A 25,577-nucleotide genomic window follows, 5' to 3' on the forward strand; every position below is an offset into this window, starting at 1 on the left:
CCTTCTCTCACTCTTTTAGAATATTTTTTTTAAAAAAAAGTGTTAAAATCTTTAATGACCATAAGACTAGCAAAAAAATTCATTCTTTCTAAGCATATGGTCAAGATCTGATAGCTAATTTATTATTTGAGGATTGAGATTGAGAAAATTAAAAGAGTGAATACATTTTTTCTATTTTTGGGTATTGGAAATTAATTCTTATATTCTGAAATCTGTATAAAAACATTCTTCATTTGTCTATGCTCCTATGGTCACACACTCATAAATGGTTCCAAATCTGAAGGCTTTAGCCTTTATTGTTCTTTTTTAGGATTAATATACATGGTCAACCCTTTCAACTTATTAAGTCGTGTTTTAATTGAATACTTTAATTTATAATAAAATATTTTATTTAAATTTGGATAAACACAATTATGCATAATAGTTAAGTTAATTATATAAAATATGTCATTTTATTTAATTATACGTGTCAATCTCAAGTAAAAAATGTTACGGGTTTACGACTTATTGAGATGAAGGTAAAAAATTTAAGAAAATGATTTATTTTATGTGATTAACTTAACTATCTAATAGATAAATGAGAATACACGCAAAAAATAATAATCCAAAATATGATTTTAAAGTGTCTAATTAGAATATTTTATTAAGAATTGAGGTGTTCATTTAAAACATGATTTAGTTTAAGTGTCTAAATGAAATATTCTGATAAATTTAAGGGACTGTTTATATGTTAAGCCTTCTTTTTTTTATTTATCTTCCTCCTAATTTGTGTCTTCCTAACACATTAGAGAATTTATTTTGACCCTTAACTTTACATGCTTTGTATTTGTTTTCTTGGATTATTTTCTCCCAACTCTGACTTTACTTGGTCAACTTTATTTTTTTCTGTAGATAATTTTGTGTGGAAGATAGTGAATTGGAAGTATCTTTCACCAGCATTAAGTCATTAATAAAGTGTATTACTCTAGATTATTTGTACACCCAAGTTAAATAGTATTTTCTTCGTTTAATATTAGTTATCAATATTTTTTATACATATATAATGAAAATCTCACAAATTGTTAAAATTATCAAAATTTCATTTATTCTTATACAATCTTAACAAATGAGTAAATCATAGTTTATAAACAAGGTATTAGAATATCCTAAGGTGCCGCATTATTACATCACACATCTTCATACTCCTTTTATAAACAAATATTTGCGATTACAAACCTTCAAGCATACATAATGTTATAGAAATCTACTAGTCAACACTCAAAGTAGTAACTAACTATTCTTTAATATAATTATTTTATATGGTATGAACAATCTCTTCACGTCAAACATGAGTCTTATTTTGTAAAATTTAAAATAATGGAACTCTTTTTCTAAAATATAAACTTATAACCGAGTTTTACATTTTTAAAAATTGATCACAAATCCTTTTTATTTTTTTTTGGATAATTTGAAATAATTATGTTCCCAGACAAGTGAGACCATGAACACCTTCACCATCAACTAATAGGTTGAAGGTTCGAGTCCAATCAGAGACTAAGTGTGAATACTATTGATCGTCATTCCTCCTCTTAAGGTGATATTAAAAAAAAAAGGATATGAAAGAAATTAATTATCCACTTCGTATCTCCAAACTTTATTTATAATAACATTTTGTTAAAATGATCAAGGTTTTTTTGAAATCAATTTTTCATTATATGTTGTATTATATATTTTGTTTAGCCTTTAGCTATAAGAAGTCATTTGGTAGGATGCAGTAATTAAGATAGTCCTTAGATTAAAATTTATTCCATTAAATACAATGTTTGGTTGCACAATTCAACTCAAACACACCTAATGTATGAATAATTTAATACACCATATGTGGTCTTATCTAATACCAAAAATATGTAGAAAATACTAATACCATGCTTAGTAAGACTTAGATAAGGAAACAAAATGACTAAATTACCCTTTAAAAAAATAATTTTGGTAAAGAAATACACATTGTTCACTTTGCAAAGAAAATGTCTACAGTTTTATATATTTGTATTTCAAGTACTTTGCCTCAAGTTCGAACAAGAATGATAAATTTCATTCATATAAAACTTCAAACACTGCATATTTGAAATTATTCTATGGTGATAGGCATGTAAATTTATAAAAATTACGATATAACTTAAATGTTTTTCTTCTTTATTAGAATTTAGACATGAATATGAAAATATGCCATAATGCTATACATGAAATAATAAATCACATAATTATTCAAGAGTATAATTAAAAAGAAGCCTCTTGCAGAGTTTTAAACTAAACACAAGATTATGTGTGAAGTAATGAATGAAACACTTGATAAAAAATAATTCATGCGTTACTAATCCCTACATTACTAATCCCTCCATATCAATCTTTGCACCAAATGATTCCTAAATGTCAATTTTTTTTTATAAAGTTATTTCAAGACACCTACAAATGCGATTGATAAAGTAGAATCACATAACAATATTTACAACTTCAATAAAATCTAATAAATTCAATAAGAAGTAATAAATTATCAAGTGTTATTGAACAAATAAGAGGAAAAAAACAAAAACAAAAAAAATATTTCAAATTGCTTTAAAATGGGTAAGCTATTTTTTTTTAGTTCATACATATATAAAACGAAATTTCATGAGGTCATTAATCCAACCTTCATTTTCTTGGCGTGAATAGTTTTACTTTACTTGAACATCCTCATTTGTTATATATTATCGTAAAGTGTATCATATACTCTATGGTAATCATAAAATATCCCAAAAAATATATGTTTTTCCTTTTTATACTTATTATCTCATTAGAATTAATAAATACGACCCAGCACAATTTGCTTTTACGTATTAATTTTGAGACTTTATATTTTGAAAAATCTTTTTGATCAGAAAATTTGATCAGAATTTGACCAGAATGATATTTTATCTATATTATTTTACCTTTTTAAATATATTTACCCTTTTAACTTTAATATCTTTTAACTAAAAAATGAAAAAAAATTAATTTATTTTAATTTTTNTTCCCTCCAATTTATTTCACTTGAATTCAAATAAGTGATTGTAATTTTGAAGTGAAAAGTTGTCATAAGGGTAAAATTGTAACTTCACTGTGCTAATCATTGTTGCCTTAATCTGTGTGCCATTTCTAAAGTGGACAACTAAAAAGGGACGGAGGGAGTATCGTAAAGTGTATCATATACTCTATGATAATCATAAAATATCCCAAAAAATATATGTTTTTCCTTTTTATACTTATTATCTCATTAGAATTAATAAATACGACCCAGCTCAATTTGCTTTACGTATTAATTTTGAGACTTTATATTTGGAAAAATCTTTTTGGTCATAAAATTTGATCAGAATGATATTTTATCTATGTTATTTTATCTTTTTAAATATTTTTACCCTTTTAACTTTAATACCTTTTAACTAAAAAATGAAAAAAAAATTAGTTTATTTTAAAACAAAAAAAATATTTTCTTTTTTTAATTTTCTGACCAAATTCTCTCGCCATTTAGCACTTCCCTTATTTTTAATAAAAGACAGACTGAACAATCTGTAAAACTTACTATTTTTTTAAAACTAAAAGTAATGGTAATTTGGGATCCCGTGAACAGAAAACATACCCATCTTTTAATAATATTTTGATTCCCTTTTTGCAAATTTGAGAGAAGTAATTATGAGAGTACGTCTCGATGTGCGAGCAGAGCTAGATAAAATCGAGGATTATTTAATTTTTCTTTTATATAAAAAAAAATATTGTATTATTTATATATGGATAAAATTATTTTTGATAGATATATTAAATGATGAACTTGTTTTAACTTTTTTTTTATGTGTCTACCTTTTTATATTTTGAACTTTTAGTGAAATCATGACTTACTGCTTTGTATTAGGATTATTCAAAGTCAAATCGAAATTGATAACTTGAATCGAAAAAACAATTAATTTATCGATAATAATTATTGATTTCACAACTTTAGTAACAATTTTAATTTAATTTTATTATCGAGTTATTCGATTTTAAACGATTTGAGATTTTTTTCTTAACAGATTAACTGATAACTTGATAATAAATTAAATAATTATAATTATAATTTTATAACATTTGTTATATAAAATTTTTGACTTAAAGTTGGGATTTATAATAAATATAAATTAAATAATTATATTTATGATAAGTGGATCGCAGTATACGCTGTCCAACTCACAATAAATTATGATTAAATAATTGATCTCTGTCTCCATTAATAGAGAACTCACGCGCGCAGGCACTCTCTCTCTTCATTTTCTCTCTCTAAACATCAATGGCGAATCCTGCATAGCTTCAATCTATACGTATATATAACGGAATTACACCAACCAACTCACACTGCCCCTCGCATTGCTGCTCAACTGGTAACATCAACAATCCTAATCATTTGTTTTGTTCCATTGTGATTCCAGAATTTTGAGTTTTTTTGTTTACATCTGGTGTTCGGTATTCATATTGAGCTTCAATTAATGCCGCATAAGGTGAAAAAGCTAGAATAAGCCGAGAACTCTGGTTAAGAACAGAGGGATCACTCTTTTGGTGTAGAATTTAGAGTGAATGAGTTGAGAACATGTGCAATCGTATATTATATTGTATATGTATAATTGTTTTGTAGGTATTTACATGATTTGAACCGTGAGAATGAGAAGCAATGCGTTTAGTTGAATCTGCTGCAAAGGGCTAAGATTCGTCTCTGGCTTTGTTAGTAATCAACTTTTTATAATGTGATTTTGTTTTAGTGTGCTGCTTGATTTGGATCTGATCTGTGTTTGAGATTTTGTTATCTCTCGCGCTAGAAATTTGGAATCAATTATGAGTAGGATGTTTGCTTCAGCTGCTTATTTTTTATTGATCTTAGGTGGATTCTGTGTTTTTGATATGTATTTGAGACCATTTTCTGCTGGAAAAGCTGAAAGTTGGAATATAAATTGTGATTCATATCTGTTTTTTGGGGATTGGGGTGGAAGGGTCTATTTTCATCCATCTTAGTTGGAAATGTTGTGTTTTAATCTATGCTGCTCGGACTCTTCAAAAATGCCAACGGGTGCGTGTCGAATTCGCCAAAAGTAGTGTATTTGAGGATTTTCTGCTAGAATTGTTAAAATTGGAATATCAATTGTGCTTAGGGTGTTAGTTGCTGTTTGTTTTTCTTTTCTTTTTTTTCTAGTTTTCCTATTTTTATTGATTTTAGATTTGGTGTTTTTTGCAGGTTGATCTGTCCGTGTAGTTGCTGGATTTGGATTTCTTTGTATTTGACAATATAGCCAGAGTTGTTTTGGAATTGGTATTTTTCAGTGCAGTTGTGTTTTAGAGGACTTTTCTAATATATTTTGAGGGGTAATTGATGCATCATTACCATATGGGAGGAGTTATGGTTGATCTAAACTTTTTGTTTTAGTTTCCAATTGGAGACTAACAGGATAGAGATTGTGCTGATTGTGATCTTGATTATCTGATTGGTGGTTTGGTATGATTTTGGATGTCCATTCTCCTAAGGAAGTTAGGTTGAGTTCTAATCAATGCTAGTTGAAATTGTTCGAATTTTGTGTGGTATATGTGGGTGATGATATCGGATGACAGCTTATAATTTTCATAGCTCTTGGAGGTTGAGGTTGAAGCAAATAGCTAGCACATTGTGATCTTCTCAACTTTAACTTTGTTGAGGTTACATAAATTGGAGATGAAAAGCCCTTGGCTTAACAAATTATCAAGAAATTTCAGGTCTAGATCACCATTCAAGTGGTTACTCTTGTGTCTTGTCAGTGTCTTGGTGGTGATAGCATTGCTAGGATCATCTTCAAGTACCTTTAATTCAGTCACTTCCTCTGTGAAGAATGATATATACACGAATTACAGAAAGCTAAAGGAGCAAGCAAGAAGCGATTATTTAGAGTTAAAAAGCCTTGCTGTGGGAGAAAATCAGATAAAGGATGTTGGTGTTTGTGGTAAGGAAAGAGAAAATTATGTGCCTTGCTACAATGTGTCTGCAAATATTCTAGCTGGGCTTAAAGATGGCGAGGAGTTAGATCGGCATAGTGAGTTATCACGAGAACATCAATATTGTCTGATTCGTCCACCTAAGGACTATAAGATTCCGTTGTCTTGGCCAGCAGGAAGGGATGTTATATGGAGTGGAAATGTGAAGCTAACCAAAGATCAGTTCCTTTCTTCTGGAAGCATTATGAAAAGGTAAAGTAAATTAAATGATCCTGTCAATGATCTTAACATGTCAAATTGTTGTGCGTTACATGCTTGAAGGACGAAGGCCTGAATTTTGAGTTTCCGAGCTCTTTTGGGGTTATTCATTTGTAGGAATAATCTTGAAGTCTTTATGTAAGGTGACAGCTTTCCCTCTACCTTATTGTAACTCTTCATTTCTCCAGGCTAATGTTACTAGAAGAAAATCAAATTGCTTTCCATTCACAAGATGGGATGATGGTTGATGATGTCAAAGATTACTCTCACCTAATTGCAGAGATGATTGGGCTGGGAAGTGACACAGAATTCCTTCAAGCTGGTGTAAGTAATCATTTGTTCATCTTTCCATAAGCTACTTGTTTGGGTCATTGCTGGTTTCTAATGATCGATGTTTCTAGAATGCTACCGGTTTCATATTATTGGAACTGTGATGCAGAACCATAGTTCTACTTGTAGAATATAAGATTTTTATTTACTGAATAACAGGTGCGTACTGTACTAGATATTGGTTGTGGCTTTGGTAGCTTCAGTGCCCACCTGCTCTCGCTCAACTTGATGGCTCTTTGTGTGGCACCTTATGGTTCATCTGGTAGCCATGTTCAGGTAGCACTTGAGAGAGGCCTTCCTGCAGTCATCGGAAACTTTATTTCAAAACAGCTACCATTTCCATCATTGTCCTATGACATGGTTCATTGTGCTCAGTGTGGAATCATTTGGGACAGCAAAGGTATTGCCATTGCTTTTCACTTTTCAGGAACTGTATTTCCCATACTTATTTCTCATTATCGTTTTATGTGACCTGACTGATTTCCCACCAGTGTTTATCAAGATTTTATTTCAATTAGTATTCTCATTTTGCCTAATTTTGATATGTAATTCATTTTCCTAGTCTATTTCATGCTGTGAGAGTAATGTACTTCACAACTAGTAATCCACGGTATCTCCCAAACTGTCTACTTTACAATGGAACTCCTTTACAGTAAAAAATATCTTCTCCAAAATATAATAAATCTTGTTGATTTGACCAATCTCACTTGAACTTTTTGGTGATCGTGCTAATAAATTATTGGTTCTGGTTTTAAATCCAGCCCCCAGCCCAGTCTCACCTAAAAAGATTTATTGCTGAGCTGAAGCAAAATTAACCTTCACAGTTAGACACCCTCATCCTTTTCCGATAGTAACATGTTCTAGTTTTTGTGGGTCACTTTTTTTCTTTATTGGATCACTCAACAATCATCTATATGGTAACTGACCTTCTGAGGATTTATACCCGAACAAGTGGCATGAAACTAATAATGATTTGACAAAACAGATGGGCTGTTTCTTATTGAAATTGACCGTGTACTCAAGCCTGGAGGTTACTTTGTTTTGACCTCATCCACAACCCAGCAGCAGGGCAGTTCTACCGGTGCAAAGAAGGGAATCATGTCTACTTCTTTGGAAGATTTCACTAAGAAACTCTGTTGGTCTCTTTTGGAACAGCAAGACGAAACTTTCATCTGGCAGAAAACGGTTGATTCCCAGTGCTACACATCTGGGTAAGACTACCAAAGAAGCCAATGCCATGTATTCCCTCTATATTTTGTTCCCCGTTCCCTTTAACCTACTTTTGATTTCACTTTATTCAGTTAAAAAGCTAAAAGTTGAAGAATAGTCATTTAAATAGAAGTTACAATCAATTGCAGAGTCTAGACTCAGGAAGATGATTTATATTATTTTTTGGTTTAAACACATTATTCTTAGGTGTACTTGGATTTTGTATGTGTGCATGGTCAGGTTTTAACTAATTCACATTTTGTTTACACCGTCATACCTCTCAATAGTGACAGTGTTTGTTTGAAAGTTTCATGGCTTCTACAGTGGGGTGTTGTTATGTATGTATACTGAAATTTGACGTTTAGATCTTAATTAGTTGTTATAAACAAAAGTATGCAAAATTAGAAAGAGTATGAATGTAAATAAGGCAAACATCAGTAGTCTTTCCTCGTGAAGTTATTATGTCCATAACTTATGGGCACCGTTTAAATACAATTTGTTTTCTTTAGATTTATATTCATGCTTGAAATTTACTATGTGCATAACATTAATGATGATTATCATAAATATTTTAATATTTTGTTTTATACGTAATATATTTCTTACAAAATATTATTACACAATATTTGAGAATAGCTATTATAGAGGGGTAATTTACAAAAAGTGTATTGCTATAATGACTGTCATTGTTGTTATAGGTAGAATGTTGTTATAGAAAATGTAAAATATAACATGAAAAATCAGTTCTGGAGAAAATCAGACCGTTATAGTGAAATGTTGTTATAACGAATGATTGTTATAGAGAAATTTGACTGTACTTGTTTTCACTTTTAAAAACCGTACTTTTACCCCTCCCACACCCTGCTAAAAAGTTACGGAAAAGCTCTCCCTTCATGCTCAGACTTTGATGCAGATGTCTTCCATTTCTGTTCTCTTTTTCAAGTTACAGTTTTCATTTTTATGCTTTTTTTCCCACCCGACCTTCTCTAATTGCACTGGGTATGTTGTTGTTTACCTTCTCTAATTGGCTTTTGCCTTTTAATGTAGCAAGCAGGATACTATACCAATTTGTAAAGGACAGGATATGCAACTGTACTACCAGCCACTTGCACATTGTATATCTGGAACAGGCAGTGATCGATGGATTCCAATTCATAGCAGATCTGATTCTATGAACTCAACTGAGCTCAAAGTTCATGGCAAGTTTATCTAAATAAAATTGGTTTGTTCAACTTTACCGTCATCCTCTAATTTCCTGCCATTTGGCTCTTTATTGTTAACATGCAATCATTGCCTGTGTTTTGTTCTATGGCAGGAGTTTATCCTGACAATTTCTTTGAGGATTCAGAATTCTGGAAATCAGCTGTGCAAAACTATTGGTCTTTGCTGTCACCCTTGATTTTCTCTGACCATCCAAAGAGGCCAGGTGATGACGATCCATTGCCTCCGTATAATATGGTGCGGAATGTCTTGGACATGAATGCTCATTATGGGGGTTTAAATGCCGCATTGTTGGAGGCAGGAAAGTCAGTTTGGGTGATGAATGTTGTGCCTCTTGGGGTGCATAATACACTTCCTCTGATACTTGATCGAGGCTTTGCTGGCATTTTGCATAACTGGTAAGCCATTCTACTATAGACACTGAGATTTATGCGCTGTTGGATCTATCTTAAGTTTGTGGATTCTGCGATCATCTTGCAGATTATTTTAGTGAAGAAAATCACAGAACTTTGTGAATTAAGTAGCAATGTGTTTCTCGTAATGTATGTGATCATAAATCACTTAAATGATTTCTACAATTAGATGGATCGTAAAATCAGACAATGCTATAATGGCTGACCTCGAACATATTAGACGGATGGTAATATTATCAAATGATCCTGATGTTGAATTTAATATAACCATCTCCAAATTTAATGTGTGGTTTTGAAGACTCATAAACATAGTATAGTTTGTATTGTGATTGTACCTTTTTCCGATCCTTACAAATCTTTTCTGCCTTAAAGCAATGTATTTGACCAGTGAGGATAAGTTGAAGATAAAAAGGAAAAACCCGGAGCCATAATCAACATAACAAGCTTGACCTTATCCTCACCGGATGTTTATCATTGTTTTCTTACTCACGCTTTTCCCTTGATATTGGATTCAATCATATGAGTTTGAAGAATTATGTTTGAGACTGATATCCAATGTTCTTAATATTGGGCCAGGTGTGAACCCTTTCCTACATATCCACGAACATACGATTTGCTCCATGGTAATGGACTTCTTTCGCACCTTGAATCAGAAGGATGCAGTATAGTTGAAGTGCTTTTTGAGATGGACCGTATCTTACGGCCTGAGGTAATATTGTATTTGAAGTCTGCACTCTTAGATCATTTTTCATTTTACTCTTTCTTTAAATATAAGCCTGCTTTTCTTAGATATGCTTAGGGGTGGAAAATGGGCGGATCGAGTCAGATGTGAGTGGGTCAAAAATGAGTCAGGTGAAAATGGATAAAGTATCCGACCCACACATCTTTGATATGAAAAAATAATGGGTAAACAGATTATATGGATAATATACTTGTTATTATGTAAAGAAATAAGTACTCCCAAACTACAAACATTTTTCTCTTCTTTTTCTACTTTTAGGGTATGTTTGGTATGAAGGAAAATATTTTCGTGTACTCCTAGAAAACGTTTTTCTAGAAAATAAATGGTCCTGAGTCGAAGTCAAGGTTGGGTTTAGATCGTGAGTCGGGGTCGAAAGTCAAGTCCTGAGTCGGGATTTGGGGTCAGGTCTTGGTTTTGGTCAAGAGACGGGAGTCAAGTCCCAAGTTGGGATCGGAAGTCGGATACTGGGTCAGGGTTGGGGTCCTGGGTCGGAGTCGGCCATATGATCTATGTTTTCATCTTTTGACGTTTGGGATTGCGTAGGTCATTGATTGCTTGATACTCTTATCTTCCTGTTCTATTTAAGGTTTGGGATTCAGGCATAGTTCATTGATTGCTTGATATTCTCTCTTATCTTTCCTGTTCTATTTGATAACTGAAAACACCTTCAAAATGTGTCACTCATGTTTGCTTGATTCCTTGACTGTTTTAACATGTGAATTTGACAGGGATGGATTATTCTCTCTGATAAATTGGGCTCTATAGAGAAAGTGCGGATGGTAGCAACACAAATGCGCTGGGAAGCCAGGGTAATTGACCTCCAGGATGGAAGTGACCAACGACTACTCGTATGCCAAAAATCATTCGTGAGAAAGTGATCATCTTGAAGTGGAATTCACAATCCAATGATTAGCCACTCCTTGTCCCATGTATGTGTGTGTGCTCGCATGCTTTTTCCCTGCAGATTTCTGCATTTTGTTTCCCTGCAAATGTCTTTTTAGTATGTAGTGGTGAGACTTGTTTTTTAATCTTACCAGGCCACAAGCTGCACGGCCACGTCTCAATCTTGACATCCTTTTAGATGGATAATAAGGTGGCCTCAAAGGCGGAAATATAATTTTTTGGAATCTGTAGTTTGCTGGAATAGAGACAGCAGAGAAAGAAGAATTTCCCCTTACAAAAGATTCATGTAGCAATTCATTCAGCATTGTTTTTCTTTCCCTTTTTCAGTTTATTAACATATTTTTTCAATTTGTAACTAAATGTTGTGTAGTGAAGAATCACCTTCTGTCAAAGCAAGAGATTTTTTTCATAAAATGTAAGAATCAATCATAATGAATGGCTTCCCAAGATACACCTTGTTTTTTTAGCTCTACAGACTCTTACGGATAATCCTGGATTTGTGACTGACAGTTCAGTGGACGTCTTCATTGCCATATTTCTACGTCTTGAGGAAGTGCTTGACAATTCTGAGTTCTTGGATTGCCGGTATGGAACCTCTTTCTCGAACTGTTCCCCAAACCAGATGAGAACAACTTACGCGCTTACCTCTCCTCTCCTTTTCCCATTGAGTTATGTATATTCTGCAGATTAGGTTCCAAGTGCAACTACCAGAAGAAAGGGAGCGAGGTATATGACACTAGCTGGGGTTTACATGGGCCAATTCGAAGCTCCCTGCCAGTGAATTTCAATTACAGGCAAGCACCATTTGACCGTTGTTTGTTTGGAAATATAACTTGGTGTCATAGCAGTCATGACTCTGTTCTAATTCTCCTCCTATCCCTAGTTGCCATTCTCTCCCCATACCTTGCAAATATATCAGCTAAATCGAATTGCCCAACTTCTCTAAGTTTGTTGCTCATCACCTCAAACATAACAACCCCTTCCTCATTGGAATAATAATGCAAAAACTTGTTATAATCAAACCTAGGCACCTCAACTTTCCTGTACAGTAATCTCTCTGCATATTTGTTTGCCTCCAACGTCTTCCCCGCCTTAACCAAACCTCCTACGAAGATGGTATCGAAATTCACAAGAGGATCTGATCCTTTCCTCCCTCTCCTCCCTAAATGCCCTTGTAACAACATAACATACGTATGCATTATCGGCTCACATCCCCTTTTAATCATCTCCCTAAATACTTCAGTTGCTTCACTTGCTCTTTTCAATTTCAACAGCCCCTTGATCATCCCATGATAAACACTTATATCAGGATTCTCTACTCCTTCCACAACCCTATACGCCTCCATAACCCTTCCTCTACTCATAAGCCCATACGTTATCGATCCTAATGTAAGATTGTCTGCTTTAATCCCTCTCTTTTCCATTTCTTCAAACACTAAGTAACTTTCTCCAAGCTTCCCTTTCTTGCACAACCAATTGATCACCAACCTATAAGTTGAAACCCCTAATTCACTCATCCTATTTACTCTAACAGATTGAAAAACCTTCAACGCTTCAACATATCTATTATTCTTGAAAAGGGTCTCAATCATAGTTTCAATCGACGCAATGTCAGGTTCAAAACCTTCATCCACCATTAAATTCCAAATCTTTGAAGCTTCAATCACATCACCAACATCACAAAACCCGTAAATCAACCATCTATAAGTAACCTCATTTGGTTTTACCCAATCTTTCAACTTCAATACAACATGCTCAGCCTCCTCAATAAGCTTAGATCTACAAAGAGCTTCAACTACCTTATTCAATACATCAACACTATACCCATATCCATACTCATTCATCAAATGAAAAACTCCAACACATTTCTTCAACTCCCTAGCAGAAGCCAAAGTTTTCACCCCAACTACATAAGTCTTAGGGGTAACCAACTGACACCTTCCAATTTCTTGTAGAACTTCCCAGAAAAGGTCGATGTTTCTTGATTTTCCAATTACATCTAGCATTTTGTTGAAGGTGACGGGGGTGTGGTTGAAATGGGGTTGGGTCTTGGTAAATTGATAGAATTTGTATATGGGTCTCCAAGAATACTGGAATTTGTTGCAGATTTGAAGGAAAAACTCATGGGTGAGGTCAAATGGTGTTTTGCAGAGGTTGTTGTGGAGTTTCTGGTCAGATGAGTACTGTTGCTGGTAGAGAATTGTAGAAACTCTTAGGAGGTGAGATTCATTTACTGGTTTAATGGGGTTAGGAGAATGGAGTTGAGGAGCAAATTGGATTGGGTTGGGGGGTGGTGATGCAGCAGAGGGGGTGGGTGGGGTGTGGAGAAGACGATTGGGTGATTGGAGGAAGGTGAAAGACTTGAAAGTTGTAGTTTTTAACATTTGTGTGGGAAAATTGTGTAAAGTTCGCCTCATTAGGAATTTGTTTTTCTTGAAGGGAGCTGAGAAAGGGAGGCAGGAAAAATAAGTTTTATGTATGAGAAATAGAAAATAGTAAGAAATGGAGAGAGATAAACAGATCTAGTGTGTCTAAATACATCTATCTCGGTAATATATATATCTTGAATATATGGAGTTAAAATAAGATGTAATTCATTCTAAATATACGATATTCAAGTGAATTTACATATATTTACCTTTTTCACTCACTTCTATCCTATCTCTCTTGCATCTTTCTCTATGTATTTGCTTTTCATAATTTATTTAATATGATTTGCATGTATTTGAGATACATTTATTATTCCGTTCGCCTCTCTCCTATTCTCGCTCACGCCTCTCCCTATTATAATTAGTCACATCATTAAAAATATGAAAACTATTTGAAATCTACCACCAGGCTTACTATATTTAACATGTGGATTAGTTCATTCTGTCTGACCGTAACTTTTGTCGTTAGAAAGAGTATGAGATGATTGTTGAATCCTGATGCTTACATACTCTGCCCCCATTCAATGCACAAAGGGACACTATCTATAGTACATTACAAACCTAGAGTGACAGCACAAAAGAAAAAAAATATGATAAGGAAACAAAACCAACAAAACTCTTTATTTGATAAAAAATTTTAAAATTAATTAATTCTAATATCAAAAAAATATTATCAACATAAATTGTGATACAATAATAAAATTACTTCACTTTTAATATGAAGATAAAGTATCACTCATTTATATTAAAACACATTGAGTTAATTAGTGGTAAGTCAGTATATTAAAATAGAAGTGCTTTTTGTATTTTTCCCATTAACATTACTTGTGATACTATTTTTTTTTAATTTCTCCTCAAATATTCGATATTTATATTAAAATTGAATTATTTTAAATTTATATTATATAAAGTTCATTTATATGAAAATTCAAAATTTAAAGTCGAGATCTCTTAAGACTATCCTCTAGAGCACATGGTTGAATGGTTGGTTAACATCTAGCTCTCCACCTCACACTGTCATCTAAATCTCCACCGTCATTCTTGTTTGCTTTGTCTACACAACTTTATTCACCTTTCCACTTTTCTCTTCTTCTTTCCTCTGTTTTCTTCCACAATTTTGCCACTACCATGACCACTTTTCTACTATTTTCACTACTCTTCTTGGCCATCACTAGTCACTCAAGTAAGTAATCCATTGTTCCAGTGTCAAAGTCAAAATATGAAGTTTATGAGTTTTGAATTTGCTTGTTTTTGAGCTGATTTTTTCTTTTGGTTGTGCAACTATAGGTGGTTTGTACTGTATTTGTAAAGATGGAGTAAGTGATCAACAACTCCAAAAGAATATAGATTATGCTTGTGGAGCTGGAGCTGATTGTACACCAATCACTCAAAATGGTCCTTGCTATAACCCTAACACTATCAAAGATCACTGCAATTATGCTGTAAATAGTTATTATCAAAGAAAAGGTCAAGCTGGTGCTAGCTGTGATTTTAGTGGAACTGCAACTACCAGCTCAAATCCACCTACTAGTAAGTTCTCTAGAAAAATAAAATAACTATTCTTTTTTTAAAAAAAATTATGTGATTATCAATTTATAGATTTACTTATTTTATTTTCTTTATCAACAGCTGCAAGTTCTGGGTGTGTCTATCAATCCAGTCCAAGGTATGTTCTTTGTTCTCTATAGTTGTATTAAATAACTTAGATCTTGAGTTTCCATTCCTTATTTTTAAAAGCATAATACATAAATGTGTTTCATGAGTTAGTCTCATTTCACATTTATATCCTTCGAGCTTAGATATGCACAAACAGATACTTAAACTTGTATAAAGTTGAACAAGTATATACATAAGTCTTATGTGGCATAGTATATGTAGGACCTAAATTGTCGTGTAGGATCTTACATATGACGCATTTATTTATTTGTTCAACTTAATACAAGTTTAAAGATGCTTGTGTTCACCCTAAGTTAGAGAGCATATATATGTGAGGTCAGATCAAGTTAAAGGGTATAACTTATAAGCATTATCTTAATATAATATTGCGAGAACTGAAGTAATATACATGTATGCTAAATCCTTTTCGTTATGGAAAAAGTTAACAAAGAAAAAAAAATGAGGCCTTTAGGATTAATCTTGAACAACTGGCTAATGGTTACCTTAGAAATGTAAGTAAAATTATGTTCAAGTAACCAAAGACGGAGCCAGAATTTGAACTTTATGGGCGGTAAATTCTAAGATAGCACATTAGGCATTAGTAATTGAGATTCTCAATTTAATTTTTTTTCTATATTTAGTGAATTTTTTAGTACATTGATTCGGCTAAACTCATACTTGGGCTTCTAGCTCTGAACTTACGCTTTAGCAGTTTAGCTACTGGAGTTATTAGTATTTAGTGACAAGATACGAACTCGATGAATGATCGAGATGGCCAGCTAATTAGTCAGTTACTTTTTCCAAATTGGTTACTTTTATTCAAAGTAAGATTGGTGTTGCCAATTTGTCCTTCCCTAGCCAAATTTTCAAACAGAGGTAATTTCGTCTTTGTCTGGTTGTTACAATTATTTTCTTTGAAATGATAATGTTGGATGGCTTTTAATTCATCATTAAGCGCCCTAGTTAGCAGCCTTAATGATGACATTAAGGCATGTTAGTGGTAATCAAGTTAGTTCCTACTTTCTTTGCAATCAGCAACCACAAATCTTAGTGCTGATATTTGTTTCTATCTTATTATATTTAGTATATAGTTTGTTTTGGCCAGAGGGCTGGTGAGAGGGCAGCTCGTGATGTGTGGATTAGTTCATGTTACGGTTTTGAACCTTTGATGCAAGTAAAAGTTGGTATTTAAGTGCCGAAGGGTAGTGAACGGGGGGCCATTATCTATGTCAAGTTTCGAGTCCTGCACCACTACCCCTTTGGAATGTCTCGATTATATAAGAAAAAATACTTGAAGTGATTCGTGTTTTGTGATGGTCATTTTCAATTTTGTTCCAGCAACACTGCTGGAGGTACAACAACTCCGACAACAGCACCACCAGGAACCACAACTCCTACAATCTCACCACCAGGGACCACAACTCCAACAATCGCACCGCCAGGAACCACAACTCCAACAATCACACCACCAGGATCTACCATTCCAACGACTGCACCACCGGGCACTACAACTCCAGGATCTGGCACGGGGACAGGCATAGTGACTACACCTGGGGGAAACAATCCAACTTTTGGGCTTGGACCGAGTAGCGTTGGCATAGACGGCAATGCAGCTATGCATCTCCAAAACAGTATCTTTTTCACTTTAGCCCTTTTGGCTATAAGCTTTTTATGCACAAGGGTCTAAAGTAAAAGAGGAGATAGGAAAGTCCATATTTAGAAGAATCTTTGTTTAGTTCTTTCTTTCTTCTTTTCTGGTCTTTCTACCTAATTATGGTTGCTTTGAAAAGTTGGAATTGGATTCCCATAGTTAGTAAATTTTTTATGTAGAAGAATCTGATCCCTGCCCCCTTATCATATATGAGTAAAGGAAGAGGCTGTATTTTTATTTATTTTTTTGAGATAATACATAAACGTTTCGTTTACCCCCTCCGACTTCAGGTGTGGACAAATATATATTTAAGCTTGTATAATAGGTGAACACATAATCCTATATAACATGCTACATGGCAATTCGGCAAATTTTACGGGGAAGAATCATAAAAATAAACTAAATGATACAAATATATTTTCTAAGATATATCTTTATAAATTGTGGTCATCAAGTTGGTCATATATTTCCAAGAGGAAAAGAGAAATGTAACAAGCATAAAGAAAATGACACGAAACCATATGATTGAGGTATTTTATTCATTCACGTCTATTGAAATTAAAAAAAGATAATAGTAATATAGTAATAATAATAACATACGTAATTAACAAGCCGCATAAAGCTATTATGTAAGTTATGAATAAACTATTGCCTCTTTTGAAATCATACGTAATTCAATTCTTAATGATTAGTTATTTTTATTTATTACAAGTGTGTTCTTAAACAGACAATATAATTACAGGTGTGTTCCTCATAGGCTTTATATGTAAAAAATAAATAAATAAAATAAAATAAATAAGTAGTATGTCTTTTAATTTGGTTTCAGCTTGTATTTTATCTCCTTCAATTTTGGGTATATATAAGTAAACACTTAAATTTATATAAAATTGAACAAGTAGACATATGTGTTCTATGTGACGTCCTACGTGGCCAATTTTTGCATCTTATTGGCATTCTATGTGTATTATGTCACGTAGAACATGTGTATCTACTTATTTAATTATATACAAATTTAAGTGATTACTTGTTCACATCAAAATTAAAAAACATAAATATCAGAAGCTAAGTTTAAGAACATGTTTGATGTATTATGTCAAAAATATGAGCTGCTATATGTGGAAATGTAAGGACATAAAAGCTTATGCTATTTTTAGTCAATTTTGTCTATTACCTTTTAGCTCTGTTATATCACAGAGGCAGGCAGGCAGGCGCTGCAGATTTGTTATTCATGAACTCTAAAGGGACCATTTCAATCTATGTTGTTCGTATTTTTCAAAATATTAATGTGTTCGTATTAGATCATTTTAAAAAAAATTATATTTAGAGTATATACATATCAATATTTTTAAAGAGATCAAGCAATAAATGAAATATGTAGACCACTTTAAGTGGTCGTGTGAGTGACTTATTTTACTGCAGAAAGATGATTTCTTGTACGACACCTCATGATGATAATATATAGTTTGCCAGACAAACTTGACAAGTGTAAACTACAACATGGTTGTCTCACATATTCCCCTTTACATTAGGTATAATATAAACTCATTTGCATATTGGTAATCTTGGAGGTGACTGAGACACAAACAAAATGGATCAGGTAACACAAACATAGTGCCATATATTATCATAATAGATTATTATATGTATATGTTCAATAAACTTGTCCTAGTATATCGTTCATCGATTATCGCACTATTCTGTTGTTGTCTTTGCTCACTTCTGATAGACTTTGCATTGTTTCCTTGTTATTTGCTATCTTTTCTACACGGTCTCCTTCGGGTCTTTCGGAAACAATCTCTCATGGAGGTAGTTAGTAGGTGTGCGTACATTCTATCCTCCCCAAACTCCACTTGTAGGATTTCACTGGATATGTTGTTGTTGTTATTGGTATATGTTCAATACTTGAATCCTGAATATTTTCCTTTTTGTTTAGGATTGTTGGAGCATTTCTAAGTTTATTGAAGTTTCAGCTGAAAGGGTGTTTTTGAAGATGTATTTGGTGGAGAGTAAAGCAGGGGCTATAACTTGTATGCTATTTTCTCTGTTATTTTTGGGGACATGGCCTGCTTTGCTTACTTTACTTGAAAGACGAGGTCGTCTTCCTCAACATACTTATCTTGACTATACAATCACCAATCTTTTCGCTGCTACGCTCATTGCTTTTACTGTTGGTGAGATTGGGAGGAGTTCAATGGAACAGCCAAATTTTTTCACTCAGCTTTCTCAGGTTAGTGGCAAGTTGTGGACTTATTAAAAAGTGAACAACATATGATTGTGTTAAAGAATGAAAAAGTTTCATATCAGTAGTCAATGAAATGTATGGTCTCTTTATAAGGCTTGATCAATCCTGTTCCCTTTGAGCTAACTTTTAGGGTGTGAGTTAAGTTCACGGATATAGAGATTAGAGGATTTGTATAGCCGACTTGAACTAGTTTGGTATTAAGACGTAATTGTGTTATTGTTGTTGATATTGTTTTGTCATTTGGAATGTATGGAGTTTCACATGTTCAACTTAACGTAGAGTCTAGTTAATGTGTTATGTTCTTCTGGCTTAATGGTTGTAACTTTTCCGCGTTTTCAACAGATCGTTGAAGCTGAAGCAATGAAAACCATGTTCCACTATTGATCAAATATGTGTATTCTGATAATTTAAATTGAAAAGTTAGAATTGTGATCCATACTGACATAGCTTCTTTATGGATGAAAGGTGCAGGACAATTGGCCTAGCGTCTGGTTTGCGAGTGCTGGAGGTGTGGTCCTCAGTCTTGGAAACCTTTCAACTCAATATGCATGGGCTTTCGTTGGTTTATCAGTCACCGAGGTCATCACTGCAAGTATTACGGTTGTTATAGGTATCATATAAGCTTGAGTGATATACATTTTACTGATACCCTATGGCAGAGAATTGGTGTCAATATTATGTTAGAATGTGATGTGTGTTGTTGCTTTGGTTATGGCAGGAACGACGTTGAATTATTACCTTGATGACAAAATTAACAAAGCTGAGATTCTTTTTCCTGGCGTTGGATGCTTCTTGATTGCTGTTTGTCTAGGCTCTGCTGTTCATGCGTCCAACGCAGCTGATAACAAAGAAAAACTTGATTATTTTTCAAATGACTCTACCAATGGGGTTGGGTATGCATCAGTTCAAGAACATATTGCAATTTTGAATTCTCCAGACGGGGAGGGAGGACTGCTTGTTTTACATCTCTTGTGCAATATTCCCCCTCTCTTTCGAAGTCACTAGCTCCTCGAGGGCAGGATATGTGGAAAGTCTGTTGAAGATTTCACACGACATATATATGTAAGATTCCACGATTGATAGCGAGAGATTGATTTTAGTTTGGTTAAATCTTTGGCAGGACAAAAGATGTTACTGACTCTACACGAACAAATACAAATACAGGTACTTTTGCTACTGGAACATTTTGAAGTTCATGTCTTCTTCATTTTTATCAGATTGGTGGATTTCGTATTCACCTTTTTAGTTAATGTATAGACGTTCTGCAGTCGATATGAATGACTTGGAGAATGGAGAGGAAAAGGCAAAGGCAGGAACTGCGCTGTTCCTTATAGAAGTTGAGAACAAAAGGGCAATGAAGGTTAGAAATTCTTACTCAAATTGCCACTTCTGTTAATTGGTATCAAAATTCAGTCTCTAACTTGTGTTTCTATAGTAATCCAGTGAAATGGACAGTCGATCTAGACTCCTCGGGATTGAGGCATAATTGATTGATTTGTTAATCTAGTACACACGCTAAAAAAACACGTGTAATCTGTTAGATTGTCAATTGTAGGTTTTTGGGAAGAGCACTTACATTGGTCTAGCTATTACCTTCTTTGCTGGAGCTTGTCTTTCTCTGTTTTCCCCTGCATTCAACCTGGCTACAAATGATCATTGGCATACTCTAAAAGATGGAGTTCCTCACTTGAGTGTCTATACGGCGTTTTTCTACTTCTCAGTTTCCAGTTCTTTACTGGCAACGATTCTGAACTTCACGTTCTTGTATCGTCCTGTTCTAAATGCACCCAAATCATCGTTGATGTGTTACGTGAACGATTGGGATGGCAGAGGTTGGGCTCTTTTGGCTGGACTTTTGAGTGGCTTTGGAAATGGTCTTCAATTTATGGGAGGTCAAGCTGCTGGATATGCAGCTGCAGATGCTGTTCAGGTTTGTGCATTTATCAAAGCCACCATTCCTTTTCGCTTTATTAGTTATTCAAGCTATTGATTTTGAACGTTTAACTTGTTCAGGCACTGCCTCTTGTGAGCACATTTTGGGGTGTAATATTGTTCGGAGAGTATCGAAGATCATCAGGAAGAACGTATACGCTTATTGCAGGAATGTTGATCATGTTCATAGCAGCTGTTGCAATCCTCATGGCATCTGCAGGGAAACGCAAATCGAATTAATACATGTATTGATGTTTTATGTTTATGTATGTAGATATCGATCACCATCTATACACCTTAGTTTATTTGCTATGTTAGGATCGAAAACTCGGGTACTGTGGAATTTAGTCAAACAATGTTATAATGAGAATAACAAAGACAATGTTATTAGTGTATGGACCCTTATTCAATACAATTAGATGTGGAACTATTCTACTATAGTGTTTGTTTCCACTTGCTAAGAGTAAGGAATTTTGTGGTAAAAATTCTGCCTGCTATTTTAATTGTGTTAAGAATTGTTATTTTATTAGATCAGTTAATACTGCTTATAAGTTGAAAACTGCAAAACGTTGGATGTTCCTTTGGCTATTGTTACAAATTTCTCATTATCAAATATGGTATGTAACTAACACTTCTTGTACTCTTGCTAGCTATTCAATCGAATTTAAACATATTATAGTGTTCCTATTTTATCTTAAGCAAAAAAACATTTAAAAATTATAGGCATAAAGTATATTGTGTTGTCTATGACACTGTTATATAATAAGCTACTAAATATATACTTTTGTGGTTGTAATTTTAAAATTATGTATTTGTGTTAGCTATTGAATAAAATTCCAGTGCTTCGTATTAAAGCAGGAGAGAAGTTAATTACCTCTTTTTTAGCTTACTTAATATCCATGACAATAAGAATATGATCGGATAATCGCCTGATAATTGAAATTGATATATTTATTGGGGGAGAGTTTTATAAATTAATGCTCAATATAATGGAAGTGCACAATTATATTATATGTACATACCGTCAAACTTTATTATTACTGTCATTTGTATAAAAAAAATAATTATTTTACCTATCTACGTAATGAAAATTTTCAACCAAAGAGTTTTAATTAACATTTTTTGATTGAGGGTAGTTATGTCATTGGTTGAACGGGAATTTTCCATCACATTGTTAAATTTCTGTTGCTTAATATATATATATATATATATATATATATATATATATATTATTTTCTCAAGATAACTAAAGTAAAAAAATAATTGAGAAGAGATAAAGAAAAACATAATAGAAAAGGGGAAATGAAGCATTTAATTAGGTGACATGAACCTCTAATAAGAGGCAACGTAGCATAAATGATTTTTGCAAAATATCAGACGTATTTTTGTTACAAAATAATGACATGAATGAACTATTTTTATTTTTTGTAATAAAATTAGCCTAGATAAGCCTATTTTTAAACGAATGGATAAGATTAATCATTTTTAATTGTTATAACATATTTAAGCTTTTTAACTAACAATCTAACGGGAAATTGTAACAATATAAGAGATCAATATAATAAATAGAAAGATGGATCTTCACTTTATTATTTCACAACCTTAATCTAAAGAAAATAATTGAAATAAAATTCCTTTTAATAGAAACACTTAAATATAATATTTGTTTATGCAGCCTCAACATGATTTATTTTGTCACCATCATACTTGAGAAATTCTTCTACTATTTTCAAGCTAGGTTTCGATACAATTTCCTTCCATGCATTATCAACGCCTTCTTTTCCAATTTTTCGGAAAACATTAGTTGCATCAATATAATTCAATGGCCACATTTTCTCGTTTTTCAATCGCCGAATTTTCTCAAGTTGGTGACATATTAATATGCATGTATTAAGCTTTATTTCTTCAATTGCAGATTCAAGAAGCTTCCTTTTAGATACTTCATTATTGTCTAGTTTATTTTCTTCTCTTAAATACTTGTCCATTTCAGAAACACCAATAGACCGTCCAATTCCTCTTGTGTAATCTGCATCTGAAACAAATATTTTTCGTACCTCATCTACTAGTCCTGCATGCGATATAAATTTTTAAAGTTATCCGATTGATTTGGAGATAGATTTGAAAATAGAAAAAATATAAAACAAATATGTTAATAAAAATATTAAATAATTATTTTTTATCGGCTTAAGGTTTTGATGGATTGATTTACATAATAGTGCATTATTGTTGTTTAAATTAAAAGAAAGATTAGATGGTAAAAATAACATAAAATTTTTACTTTTTTAAAAAAATCTAATTCAAGAGTTTTGATAGAGTGATTGTGTAATTTTTTTTTACTTTATCAAATTATTTAAAAGTTATATATATATATATATATATATATATATGAACATGTACATGTATGATAAAAGACAAGTCAAATGTCATGTGTCTATTCTCCAAAAATAATATTCAATAAAGATATTGAGGCTCATACAAATTGACTTGTATATTATCATATTATAATAAGTGTGTAGATATTAAAAAAGACATGGCAAATGTTATGTAAGTGTTTATAGTCTTAATGAATCATATATTATACAAAATGAAAAGAAACTGACCTGCATGGACCATTTGGTCAACCCTTTGGCAAACAAAAGAGTTCAAAACAGGTAAGGCGGCAACATCAATCCAGATGAAGCAACAATCATAATTAGAAACATGAATACAGGGTCTTCCACAAGTTTTTCAACGTATGAATTTGACCCTCCAACGATGATTGGAATATTTTCTGACTTCAAAATCTTTTCTATACAAATAATGGCTTGAATACAAAAATCATCTGCCGTGAAGTCAGCATCTGGCTCAATTTTACCGTGCAAGTATGAAAAAACTTAATGAGCAATCAATATTCTCTTCAAATAATATTTACATTTACATGCTCATAGTTATAAATATAGTCAAATAACATTCATATTCAATTACATGAATAAAAAATTATGACGTTTCACATTTAAATCTTTAATTGATCAAAACAAGAGATAATTTCTAAAGATGAAACACTCAATATTTGTTTTCATATATTCAAGTTTTGATAAAAATAATCACCGATAGTTAAGTCCATGAAAAATAATAAATACCTTACAAAATTAGTTGAAGTACGTGCAAGTTAATCCTCAAACACCACATTTAATAAGAAATAATTTTTTTTTAAAAATAATATTCATCCTCACCAAATATGTAATCACCACAATTAAGTTGCTTAGACACCACGATTTTAACATAAATTTTTTTAAAATAATAACATGCATTTTTCACTTGAATATATAACTACCATCCTAAATTGTCTGGGTAGTTACTTGGTATAAATATTGAGCGTGAATAAATATTTACCTAGCAAATGATGTGGTACCCCTTGTTTCTCAATGTCCGTGATCTTGTTGGTAATTATGTCAAGTCCCTTATATACTTGCATTTTGTCAGAGTTGATAATTTCTCCTTGAAAATGAATGGCAAGGTCAATAGAAAGACGAGATTTTCCTGTTCCTGTTGCTCCCATTACAAACACCACTTTCTTCTTGCTTGGCTTGTTATTGTTGATGAAAGTGTTCATTTTTGCTATTTATAATATAAAAATAAAATAATGATTAGTTTAAAATAGTAGATAATCTTATAAAAACTGTACATACGCACCATTAGACATTCAAAATTTAAATCTTAAAAATATAAATTTAATAAGTAGAAACCTTGATTGAGATAGAATCTACTATGTAAAATATATTTCGCTTGAAAGTGGTCAGGAAGAAAGTACATTCCATATTTCTATAGTAAAATGTGATTGTGAACTTATTAATTGACAAATCAAGTTCAGAATTGAGATATCTTTTAAGATAAGCGGGGTGGGACGGATGAATGTGGGGCAGGTAGATCAGAGTTAAAAGTGTAATGCAGGGCAATGCTCTGCCCCTACACCGCTTCATTGTTATTCCTACATAAAATTTGCATGATTCTTCAAAAATGTTTTCGTACGTTAATATTTTTACAAATTCATAATTTCAAAATAATTATTCACGTCAAGATAAATAGACGTCAAAAAAATACAAGGGGTTGAGATTCTAACCTCGTTTATGGAGTATTGAATTACAAAGAAAACAACAATTTTCGATGATAAACTACAATCAAGGTTTTTAACGATATTATAAGAAAATTTGTATCAATATTTTATAGATAAAAAAAAAACATTACATTTGATAGAAAGAATGAGAAATGAAGGAGAAAATAATTAATTATTAGGATCTCCTAAAGTAACGGCTAGTATTTAGTATTATTATAAAGGAAAAAGAAAATATTAAGTAATAAGTGTTAATATTAAAATTCTAAATCAATCAAAACATTGTCTTGTATAATTATTAATTACCTAATAATAGAAAATCCGTTATCAATAGAATTTGTTATTATTGAGTCTTTACTTATTTAATCAGGTCAGAAATCCAAATATTTTACATTTCTAAATCAGTTAAGATATTATTTATAAATTACCTAATAATAGAAAATCTGAAATCAATGAAATGTTTTATTAGTAATTCTTTCTTATTTCAATTAGGTAACAACACCTGATATTTTAATCTTCCAAAAC

At 32.4% G+C, this 25,577-nt stretch overlaps 4 protein-coding genes and 1 pseudogene across 8 annotated transcripts; 3 read left to right on the plus strand and 2 right to left on the minus strand.

Annotated features, from left to right (window-relative positions):
- The first annotated feature begins 4,257 nt into the window (after positions 1-4,257).
- Positions 4,258-11,619, plus strand: LOC125854319 (probable methyltransferase PMT5). Of its 4 annotated transcripts, none has more exons than XM_049533831.1 (11): positions 4,258-4,403; positions 5,249-6,228; positions 6,423-6,558; positions 6,724-6,964; positions 7,550-7,775; positions 8,821-8,972; positions 9,089-9,392; positions 9,984-10,116; positions 10,878-11,078; positions 11,187-11,467; positions 11,563-11,619. In XM_049533831.1, exons 2-9 carry the CDS (start codon positions 5,720-5,722, stop codon positions 11,025-11,027), a joined length of 1,851 nt encoding a protein of 616 aa, XP_049389788.1. In that variant the 5' UTR covers positions 4,258-4,403; positions 5,249-5,719; the 3' UTR covers positions 11,028-11,078; positions 11,187-11,467; positions 11,563-11,619. The 4 variants fall into 4 exon arrangements, with proteins under 4 accessions (XP_049389788.1, XP_049389791.1, XP_049389787.1 ...); XM_049533834.1 differs by lacking the exon at positions 11,563-11,619 and having other exon boundaries at positions 5,249-5,674; positions 5,761-6,228; positions 11,187-11,501; XM_049533830.1 differs by lacking the exon at positions 11,563-11,619 and having other exon boundaries at positions 11,187-11,501.
- Positions 11,309-13,439, minus strand: LOC125854328 (putative pentatricopeptide repeat-containing protein At1g26500). The gene has a single exon (XM_049533843.1). The coding sequence runs from the start codon at positions 13,434-13,436 to the stop codon at positions 11,901-11,903; it is 1,536 nt and encodes a 511-aa protein (XP_049389800.1). The 5' UTR covers positions 13,437-13,439; the 3' UTR covers positions 11,309-11,900.
- A 1,085-nt stretch (positions 13,440-14,524) lies between these two features.
- On the plus strand, positions 14,525-17,062 carry LOC125854341 (PLASMODESMATA CALLOSE-BINDING PROTEIN 3-like). Its single transcript, XM_049533857.1, has 4 exons — positions 14,525-14,664; positions 14,769-15,011; positions 15,111-15,147; positions 16,476-17,062. Exons 1-4 carry the CDS (start codon positions 14,610-14,612, stop codon positions 16,822-16,824), a joined length of 684 nt encoding a protein of 227 aa, XP_049389814.1. The 5' UTR covers positions 14,525-14,609; the 3' UTR covers positions 16,825-17,062.
- Positions 17,063-18,259: 1,197 nt separating this feature from the next.
- Positions 18,260-21,299, plus strand: LOC125854329 (ureide permease 1-like). 2 transcript variants are annotated; one of them, XM_049533845.1, is made up of 8 exons: positions 18,260-18,385; positions 18,722-19,015; positions 19,496-19,640; positions 19,749-19,923; positions 20,151-20,194; positions 20,299-20,390; positions 20,586-20,960; positions 21,044-21,299. In XM_049533845.1, the coding sequence occupies exons 1-8, from the start codon at positions 18,377-18,379 to the stop codon at positions 21,200-21,202; spliced, it is 1,293 nt and encodes a 430-aa protein (XP_049389802.1). In that variant the 5' UTR covers positions 18,260-18,376; the 3' UTR covers positions 21,203-21,299. The 2 variants fall into 2 exon arrangements, with proteins under 2 accessions (XP_049389802.1, XP_049389803.1); XM_049533846.1 differs by lacking the exon at positions 18,722-19,015 and having other exon boundaries at positions 18,266-18,385.
- A 1,330-nt stretch (positions 21,300-22,629) lies between these two features.
- On the minus strand, positions 22,630-24,554 carry LOC125856291 (adenylate isopentenyltransferase 5, chloroplastic-like; annotated as a pseudogene).
- Between the last annotated feature and the right edge of the window lie 1,023 nt (positions 24,555-25,577).

This window comes from Solanum stenotomum, chromosome 2 (genome assembly GCF_019186545.1).
Source record: "Solanum stenotomum isolate F172 chromosome 2, ASM1918654v1, whole genome shotgun sequence".
NCBI classification, from domain to species: domain Eukaryota; kingdom Viridiplantae; phylum Streptophyta; class Magnoliopsida; order Solanales; family Solanaceae; genus Solanum; species Solanum stenotomum.

What these genes read in the sequence shown, in the direction of transcription:
- LOC125854319 (XM_049533834.1), top strand. Translation starts at nt 5,613, where the DNA reads ATGACAGCTTATAATTTTCATAGCTCTTGGAGGTTGAGGTTGAAGCAA. An exon ending in CAGAATTCCTTCAAGCTGGT is followed by an intron (nt 6,559 to 6,723) that starts GTAAGTAATCAT and finishes ACTGAATAACAG; the next exon opens with GTGCGTACTGTACTAGATAT. An exon ending in AACTGAGCTCAAAGTTCATG is followed by an intron (nt 8,973 to 9,088) that starts GCAAGTTTATCT and finishes GTTCTATGGCAG; the next exon opens with GAGTTTATCCTGACAATTTC.
- LOC125854328 (XM_049533843.1), bottom strand. Translation starts at nt 13,436, where the DNA reads ATGTTAAAAACTACAACTTTCAAGTCTTTCACCTTCCTCCAATCACCC.
- LOC125854341 (XM_049533857.1), top strand. Translation starts at nt 14,610, where the DNA reads ATGACCACTTTTCTACTATTTTCACTACTCTTCTTGGCCATCACTAGT. An exon ending in GGCCATCACTAGTCACTCAA is followed by an intron (nt 14,665 to 14,768) that starts GTAAGTAATCCA and finishes GTGCAACTATAG; the next exon opens with GTGGTTTGTACTGTATTTGT. An exon ending in GTCTATCAATCCAGTCCAAG is followed by an intron (nt 15,148 to 16,475) that starts GTATGTTCTTTG and finishes ATTTTGTTCCAG; the next exon opens with CAACACTGCTGGAGGTACAA.
- LOC125854329 (XM_049533845.1), top strand. An exon ending in ACGAACAAATACAAATACAG is followed by an intron (nt 20,195 to 20,298) that starts GTACTTTTGCTA and finishes GACGTTCTGCAG; the next exon opens with TCGATATGAATGACTTGGAG. An exon ending in AGAACAAAAGGGCAATGAAG is followed by an intron (nt 20,391 to 20,585) that starts GTTAGAAATTCT and finishes TGTCAATTGTAG; the next exon opens with GTTTTTGGGAAGAGCACTTA.